This window comes from Varroa destructor, unplaced genomic scaffold, assembly GCF_002443255.2.
Source record: "Varroa destructor unplaced genomic scaffold, Vdes_3.0 BEIS01000006.1, whole genome shotgun sequence".
Lineage (NCBI taxonomy): Eukaryota > Metazoa > Arthropoda > Arachnida > Mesostigmata > Varroidae > Varroa > Varroa destructor.
In genome coordinates, this window is record NW_019211459.1 from 5,947,788 (window position 1) to 5,957,121 (window position 9,334).

The 9,334-nt window shown below is 40.9% G+C and overlaps 1 protein-coding gene across 1 annotated transcript; it reads right to left on the reverse strand.

Annotated features, from left to right (window-relative positions):
• Positions 1–1,143: 1,143 nt before the first annotated feature.
• On the reverse strand, positions 1,144–8,000 carry betaCOP (coatomer subunit beta). The gene is made up of 8 exons (XM_022813030.2): positions 7,635–8,000; positions 6,346–6,468; positions 5,643–5,988; positions 5,186–5,492; positions 4,771–5,049; positions 3,274–4,497; positions 2,878–3,054; positions 1,144–2,616 (listed from the first exon to the last, which is right to left on the reverse strand). Exons 1-8 carry the CDS (start codon positions 7,774–7,776, stop codon positions 2,215–2,217), a joined length of 3,000 nt encoding a protein of 999 aa, XP_022668765.1. The 5' UTR covers positions 7,777–8,000; the 3' UTR covers positions 1,144–2,214.
• Positions 8,001–9,334: the final 1,334 nt, after the last annotated feature.

The window sequence follows — 9,334 nt, forward strand, 5'->3', positions numbered from 1 at the left end:
ACGAAAGAACAGCGTTAATTCGAATGAAAGATTCCGGAAGCCGGCGCACCAGAAAAGGTGCGCAAGTACTGACAGTATCTTGAAGAACGTTTTGCATAAATAAGCTGAAAAGTTAGTGCATAGAATCCAATCTTTGTTTTCGAATTGTGTAGGGTAATTAGGCTGTACATTTCTTTTAATTATCGTTCATCGTATTGACAAAGGTCTTTACCGGCAATTTTTTAAGGGCTCCTATCAGAGCTTATTGAGCCGTTTTTTCTGGCTTCCGTAATATGAATGTAAGAATAAATTAATATAAGCATTTAAGAGTTAGTACAGCGTCATTTCCGATTTGTCAGTTTGTGTTACGAAAAATAAAGCTAGTACGCAATTATCCGAAAAAAAAAAATTGAAGGAGACTAATGAAAATTCAAATTTCGAACCAAAGATTTTCTGAGGAGACGGAACTTCGAAAATCCTTATGAAGAGCCTGCCCATTCACAGTTCTACCGCTCCCAACCAAAATCACGATTCTCTTGAAATTGTTAACGTTTATATAAACCGAAACTCACTAACGTTATTTAGGGTCCCAATACTCAGTAAAGTACAATTTTGCAAAATCGATATGATTTGCATGTGCATGGAAGTAAAACTACCTGCATTCCGGAATGTGATTGCAGAGAATGCCATTAAAAACGGATACAGCCAATCCACCTTTAAGCAGTAAAATAGTAGTAAATTACAAATGGTTCACCTTGCAGTCCTTTTGTAGTTCCCAATATAATTCGTATGTTCATTTGGGCAACGTAGTTACATACAAATTGCGGAGAGACGGTATATTTAACAACATATGTAAGAAATAAACTATAAGGTTGCATATTTACTTTATTTTGTCATTATGTTTGCCCTCTTGTATTGAATTTTCTTGTGCAAACAGAAACAATTTTTTGTTTTCATAGAGGCTCTAATTAAGCGCTGAATTAAAGGTATTTAATCATAGTCTCTATACGACTAATCAAAGCGCTGCGGAGAACTAAAAACAAACTATGCACTTCTCAAGATCTTCTCTCAGTTTTTAACCCCACATGGTTTTTAAAGATCAAAATATTTTCATAAAAAATACGGACTACGCTACGACCAAATCAACAAAAAATAACGATAAAGTACATTTGTATACACAGTTTGATAAAATGGTATTTATTTAAAAATAAACTGAACGGCACATGCCTTGTTACCAAAACGGTCCTTGGCTCGTTCGCCTCTTCTCCTTTACTATGCCATTATTCCATAGCGACTTTCATCAACGGACAGCTTACCTGCTGTTGCTTCTATTCACGTGTGTCTCATTTAACCTCAAACACATTGTAGTATTTATATTTATATTTTCGGCTGTCAGTAGGGGAACAAAAGATCATTGGCTACAGAAAACCCTTCAGAGCACAGTTGCACCCTTTATTACCACCGCCTCGAGCTGGTTCGGTCGTGGTCGCCAACTTATATTGATATCCATACGTCACTTAGCTATATTTATATACCACGCATGCTGCTGAAGAACGCTTCAGCCTCACACACCAGTTCCTAGTTTTCCCACTGCAACTGTCAACTCGACTGATTGTTCGGCCTTTGGAAATAAAAAACACGCTGTTCTTCTTCAACCGGCCTCGTCCTCTATATCACCAAGCAAAAATGTTCGTACGCAAATTTGAAGAACATTATCCGTTTTTATAATAATATGACTATTATAATAATATTGTATAAGCCGAGGAATAATACAAAGGTCGATTTGCTTATAGTAATATTGATGCGCAGAAATCATATGTAACTCCTGATGTAAAAGGCAACCGCGTGTGTTAGTCAACAGTACAAATCAACCACAAGGAAGTTTAGTGTCAATGCTTCTGTTCTGCATTGTCTCAGGCTTCACCGATCGTCCCCTAAATTTCTGATTAGACATTGAATCTACTTGTTCTGTCATTCCAATATGTTTATATTGTTGTTGCTAAACTAGTCCTTCCAACACCTAGGGTTTTCTAGGGCTACCACGGCTGGTTGGTCTATTAGTATTGAAACAATCAAGCACACGTAATAAATATATCAACAATGTAGCCTGCAAATGTAAAGTCCAATTTGTACGAGTATCTTCCCGTTATTACCATCGCCTGACGACTAATTCATACTATTTCTGCCGTCGCTGTCAGAGACTGCGTTGGTTCTTCATTGTATTCTTGCTGGATTTTACGCAGAAGCCTGTACCATAGGAGGCATTTGTTGTAATTGTGCGTTGGGGGCTTGGTGTTGTTGCGCCGTGGGCTGCATAACCACTGGTATAGCTTGACGTTGGACTTGGTTCATCTTGTCGCCAATGCAGATCGCCATACCTTGACTCTTTGCACGAATGCGAATGTGTCCGGTGATGTGCGAGTACCGATTTTGCGATTGTGGCGAGCTGGAGTGACGTTCGATTGACACGTTAGCTACGGCATGCTCGCCAAAAATACTTTTCGCGTACAGGTTGGCTGCTAAAAAGCCGCAGTCACCCTGTAGTGCCCGTTCGGGTGTGAGACACGCCATATTTGTGGCGCTGATCAGCGACTGCAAATATTCGTTAAGGTCCGAGAGAGTAGTGTTTACCGAAACCTGCTCAGATTGACAAAACCGTACGAGATAATGAGATTTTGGTATAAGACCTCACGCTTTGATTACTTTAAAGACGGGTAAATATAACATATGCTCAGCTATTCGAACTACGCAGAGTATTTCTATATCTTTTGGCAGGTTTTTGTGGGAGTCAGTAAAAAAAACAGCTCAGCTAGTCGAAAGGAGGTGGATCTTAGCAATGACATGATTTTATTTAAAAAAAGTGGTTAAAAACACAGAACAAATGAACATTCTTTTCACCTTGTTCTCCCACTCGAATTCTGCCCACATTTTGCGGAAGTCCTCATCAGAACAGACAGATGGCACGATGTAATCAATAATATCGATCTTAATGTCGTTAAGAACGACCACATTTGTTGTTCCTTTAACATCGTAAACGATATTGCCGAATATTGTACCGTTATCGGCAGCTGCTACCTAGAACAACCAGAAAAATATTTGTTAATACTTGATTAGTGCTAACAAAACCTTCTGACACTTTAATAGACACGGGTGTTTTGGTGTGTGAAAGAAAAGAAATTAGCATGAACAGAATTTCTTACGCTTATAAGCTAGCTTAGTCGACTTGAGCTATGCTGGTTCACGATTGAACTTTATTTGTAGATTTGTTACAGTTTTACACTGACAATACTGTACCTTGATCGTAGCTTTCATATTGCAGAAATCGAAAGGAGCCAGTGTCACAGAGGTTGGCTTCTGGAGAAGCTTCAGGTCGTCACCTAGAGTTGCGAGTTCAAGCAAACAGTTTTGCAACATATCACTTGTTTGATTCACGACAACTACATCTAAACTGATATCAAATTCTGTAGCCTGCACGTAGGCTTCCGCATAAACCGGATCGCATAAACCGGTCAGCTGTGTCATTTTTGACAGCTTCGAGTTCTTGAGCAAATCGCCTGTGTTGATTTCTCGGCTTCCCTGAACGGCCTGCGCAAGTGACGTCTCAAAAATGTTTTCTTTTTGAGTGCTCGCGCCTCCTTTCGGCGTCAATAAGCCAAATAATATACCGTCATCTACCCCTGTACTCGTCTCTTTTTTGTTGGCCTGCGTTTCTCGAGAACCAGCCGATGCCTTCTCCTCTAATCGAGATTCCTGATCACTTTTGATAGCAAGCATATGGTCAAGCGCCTCACGGGTCTGGCCGACTAAGTCTAGTTGGTCGTTATACAAGTTCTCCATGAGCACCTTGAGGCACATCGATATCTTCTTGACATCATCTTCACTAATCGGCTTCTTCGGAATATCGGATTGACCGTAACGCAAAATTGACGTCAATATCAGCATCGAGCAAGCAATGAATTCATTCACCGCTTTCTGATCCTGTTCGAGCTGGACATACCGCAGAGAAGCCTTGACTAGGTCGGACGCGAGGGCGGCACCGATAAAGAAGTCACCATCGTGCAGGTACTGCCGTAGAGCTGGCTGCCTCTTGTCTTTGTCGACTTTGGTCTCTACTGTAAGCGCCGTCTGTGTGGCGTACGTTCCATCGGCGGTTACTCGGGTCACCGTGACAGGAACGTCAGCTGAACCATTTACTTTACTGTCCTTGTCTTTATCGTGCTGATCATCGTCATCCTCTATTCCTCCTTCCTTTTCATTCTCGATTAACGGCAGGCCACCAAGACCATCGCGAACGCAGTCGATGAATGCCAGGATCTGTGTGGGTGTCGAACAGTACTCGCCAAGGAGCCAAAGCGCACTACGGTGAGTCGTCGCATCGTCATTAATTAGTGAAAACACTTCGATAAGTTTACCAATGATAAGGCTTCGTGCATGTTCGAACTTGTGGAGAACTTCGCGTGCAAAAGTGAGAACTGCTTCAGCGACGGTTTCGTTAGAGTCTGACAGAAGATCCAGAACCTACAGTTAAAAAAAAAGAAGTGAATATTCAATATGAAAAAGAAAAACAGCAAAAGAGAGTGGCTACTACACAGAACAGTGTTTATAACGTCTTATTATCAACACAGTGCTTATTATTATTTATAATTACGCTTTTATAATGTATTTCGTTTTATAAACAGGTTGGATGGGTTTGTTGCCATTCACAGCATGGCTAGAGCATTGCTATATCTATCACGTAAATACATCATCTGCTTGTATGGATGGGGATGAGGCAATAAACAAAAAGCTTACCACAGGAACGACCTCTTGCATTAGATCAGGGTATTTGACGGCCAAACGATGAAGTGTCTTCACAAGCAGCTCTCGATAACGTTGATCTGTGTTGTCAGCCGTGGCCCCTTCGCTTTTGGCTATTTCCTTTCCCAATGCACCGACCATTTCAGGTGCATACTTTACGCTGACTAGGTCAAGAGCAAGGCGCAGAGCTTTGCGGCGCACCTCAAGGTCGGAAGCTCCCAACACGCGGAACAAATCCATAACAATGTCCTGAAGCAGTTTTCCATGCTCATCCTATTCATTTCGGTAATAGCGCAAACGGAAATAACTATTGTCATTATTGAACATTTAATGCCAATGCTTCCTAATAGCTATCATTAATTAATTACTATAATCTACCCAAAAAAGCTTTGCGAAACATCCATTTTACCTTCAGTGAGATGAGCTTATCAAGCACAATGAGCTTTACATTATTGTCGCCACTGCGGACGACGAGGTCGATATAAGCGCCGGCCGCTGCACGTACAGCGGCGGGAGCCTGACTCAAAGTGACCAGAACGCCAGCCGCTTCAAACTTCACAGAAGGCGATGTCGAGTTTAAGAGCGAGTACACCATTTTGATAAATTTGCCCCGCTCCGAAGGCTGGGCGTGGCAGACCTCATAAATGAACTTGATGATTATTAGCTGTAGGGGCTCGTTTAGCCGCTCAACTTGATCAGCGATCTCCGCGAGATAACTGTAGACAGTTGAAATCATGTACAGAAATAGCAAGCGGATCATTCGGAAGTCAACATCTCACTATAGAGCCTTATGTAACTATATTGTATTCATTATTTACGGTGAATTTATTCGGATTCTGTTAATATATATTTTACTGAACCCATACTTAAGCGCCCGGTCAGGATCAAGCATCTGCAGCGCCAGGAATGCGTTTCGCCGACACGATTGATCGTGTTCGATGTCCAAGGACTCGGCAATGAGCTCAGGAGCATCAGGGATTAACTGGCTGAAGTTGCGATACACTTGAAGAATCGCCAGGACAGCGTTTTTGCGCACATAGCTATGGCGATGCTGGAGACAAGCCGTCATAGCAGGTATGAGAGGTTCTAGAAGCTCTGGCTCTTGAAGCTTGCACAAGAAACGTAGCGTAGATCCGCGAATAAACTCATTAGGGTGCTGCAGATCTTTCCGGTAAGCATCGCAGACAAGAATCATCTCCTGTAGTAACTTACCTGTGAATAATTTATCAAGATGAACGCACCGAATATTGTATATCTATTGAATGTACAAATTCGGTAAACGGAGTGAAATCATTACCTCGATATAACATCTCAATTTACGACTGGCAAAAAAAGGTATTCTTTCTCTGATTTTGCGTATCTTTCATCGACCAACACAGATCCGCCTAGAGCTATTGCTGACATGCTGTCAAAGGTAATAAAAAGCAGAAAAAATGTGCCTTATTGTCGGTGTTGTATCCGCTCGGCTAAATAACAGCAATCCCATTAGAAGAATTATCCCATTAGAAAATAACGTACTACTTTGTCATGCTCGCATGTTTTGCTTCATTTTGTACAAATGAAACGTACCATTGGCATCGCGCTTAGGAACAATCTCCCAATAAATCAACAGCAGCTTCTTGATAGTATGATCGCTTGTTGGCAGAAGAAATCGTATAACTGACATCAACATTGCAGATGAAAATTTCTCTCCTGTAATGTAAAAAAAAATAAACATCTCTCAAGACCTCAGCGTTAACATCTACAAAAAAAAATTTCAAAAATTTGCTAACATAATTGCCACCGATCGAAGCTTTTGACAGACGCGGAGTCTACTAACGAACTAATGCTGTCATACAAGAAATCCTCTGTCCACTACAATTATCTACAGAATATAATCGCAACATGATTTCCATACAAATCCAATAAGTAATAGTAACATGCATGATAGACCGACTATGATTAAAATCAACACAATGAAATTATCCAGTACATTTGTACAAGTGAGGCTCGAACAGAATTGTCGATGTGGGGTAACAAATTCCGGAACCATCGTAGCAAATATAGGCGACTTCGCTTGAAAATAAGGTAAGCTTTCATTGTGCACGAATACTTTACAAAAGATGTTACCAAGATTTTTACACGTGGAATGTTTTTCCATTAACACTGGAATTGGCTTTTCGATCCTTTTTGCTATATACCATCCTTTATCCGACGGAGATCACATCGTAAACCAAAAAAGCAAACAAAGAACTCATGACGTGTTCAAAGCGGTCTTAATTTTCTTCTGGAAATTACGTCAGCCATGTTCACCATATTTTTGAACAATAAGCAGCAGTTTTTTAGACTCGTTTGAGTCTTTCGGCCATTAATACCCAAAGAGTGAACGCACTTGAACCCATACTAGTAGAGTACATACAAATTCATGCCATTCACCACTACCCATGTTCTCTAAAATTCTCTAAAGTTCTCGATAGATATTACCTCGCACAAAAGCTTACAACGATGGCTTAAAACCGGTGGAGGTAAACATCTGCAATTTTGAAGTACGTGCCAGCGTCTGCCGCTCGAGCCTTTAATAAATTTTTTGAAATGTATTTAATTTTTTCTGCTCCATTCAGGTTTCATTAATGCCAGTTATTGCTAAAATTAAACCTTAAACCGCATAAACCAAACGCGTATTCCTCGATCCTTTCGAATTATACAGTTCACTGACTTATATCGGTGATGGTATGCGTATATATGACCATTATCATCCTATGTTTTACAACATTGTCTTACACGTACCACCGCCGGTATCTGGTAGGTGGAATCTATTTACTGTTGAGGTAAACTTGATTCCCCACTAGCTGCTGTATGTATTGATATGAACATCTCACCATGCATCATCTTGTTGATAAGCTGCTCGAGAGCTTTTGTCTGACGTTTCAAATCACACTTTTCGAAATCCGACCGAATAGACATTTCCTGAACGTCACCATCCTCGAGAGGGGCAGCTAGCGTGAAGCAGCCGTCCTCCATTGGTAAGAGACCCTGAGTCCAGTCCGCCAGAAGATCACTACACAAAGATTTTTGATTTGTATGAACGAAATAGATGTTTGGCTGCTTCGTAGCCGCTTTTAAGCTAAGTTTATTCGTTCATGCACTGCTTTCACAGCAGCAATTGTTTGCAGCAGATCCCGTTGACCACGTCAGTGAGTCGATCTGGCCGTCTTCGCGTACAGCAGCCGATCGGCCGGTGGAATATTTACACCCGATGAATGCATGGCGCTCAGGGTGGTTCGATAAGAGACTGTAAGCATTACTTTATAAGCAGCGCGAAAATTTGAATGAGATTGCAACTGAGTCAGTGCTGGGGCCATTACGTAGCACGGCTTCGATGTCTCAGTCCTTAAAAAATTACGCAGGTAAGCATGCTTAATAAGTTTGCATAAATCGCCATTGAAACGGTATGAGGTGCTGAGAACACAACGTATCTCCACATGATTTCGTTTTTTCAGCGCCTCTAAAATGTCGCCCAACTCTACAGTAAAGTATGCGCACATTATTTCGTTAATGGCCTATTGATTTTAAATCTATAGCGAAGTATGAAATGACTTTATTGCAATGCGTAGTTGGCATCTTTCGTTACCCGGTCCACTACTGCCACGAATTTTGTCGCCAAACTGATTTAGTGTGAGATAACTGGCGCCTATTGGGACGTGTAGTCATCAACGTTTTTGCCGCCAGCTGAAGATTTGTTCGACCATATAGTAAATAGTATACCAATGATTATATAAGCTTCGACCTTATTACCGTATAATAGCGCGGTCATCGTATACTAGATTAAACAATCCACGTGTAAGTTAGATTTCCCCAAATAGATAAACAACTCATGCCATTTACGGATTTATCTTTCACGCGTATACTTTGTCAAATCATCCATTGTGATATGGCGAGAAAATCAATATATGCATTAGTCATATAGAAACTATTACTGGGCGTTCACAAGTTCATTCAAAAACTAACCTGGAGAATATAGGTGACACGACGAATGCTTAGTTTCATTGGCTGCAATATTAATATTTTCGGGTTGTTTAAATGTCGCCCCTAGGGGATCCTCTTTTCTTGGTAACGCCCCATGTCACACTAACCCCTATGCAACACATCGATTTTTATTGCCTACTGTCCTGAAAGTACGCATCCAAAATTTACTGATCCATCGGGGATCGTTTCGTTATCGGCCACATCTGATACGCGTTTTGTGAACTGAGACATTTCCTGATACGTTTGCCGTGTCAGTAACTGTCCCTGGCTCACCTTAGACGGGTACATTTTGCTTGGAAAAGTACTGCATAGAATAAAAGCGTTAACAGTTTTTTGCGATCTTAAAAATATTCGTTTTCATGTCAAGGTTGCGCGCAAAAATTGATTTTATTAATTTTGTCACACATGATTGTTAGTTAAGTACTTTTTGAAAATACTTAACGTCAGTGGTTTAAATCTTACTGTGGATGAATTTTAAAAGCCGGTAACATCTAAGCTGTCAGTCGTTACGTTTCGTCCCGCCTACTGTTTCATAAACGTATCGTACACAAAA

Excerpts from the sequence above, each read along its gene's own strand:
- betaCOP (XM_022813030.2), bottom strand. The coding sequence starts at position 7,776 with ATGGAGGACGGCTGCTTCACGCTAGCTGCCCCTCTCGAGGATGGTGAC. Across the intron at positions 3,055-3,273 it reads ATATGAAAGCTACGATCAAG|GTAGCAGCTGCCGATAACGG; the intron begins GTACAGTATTGT and ends TGGTTGTTCTAG. Across the intron at positions 2,617-2,877 it reads AATTCGAGTGGGAGAACAAG|GTTTCGGTAAACACTACTCT; the intron begins GTGAAAAGAATG and ends CAATCTGAGCAG.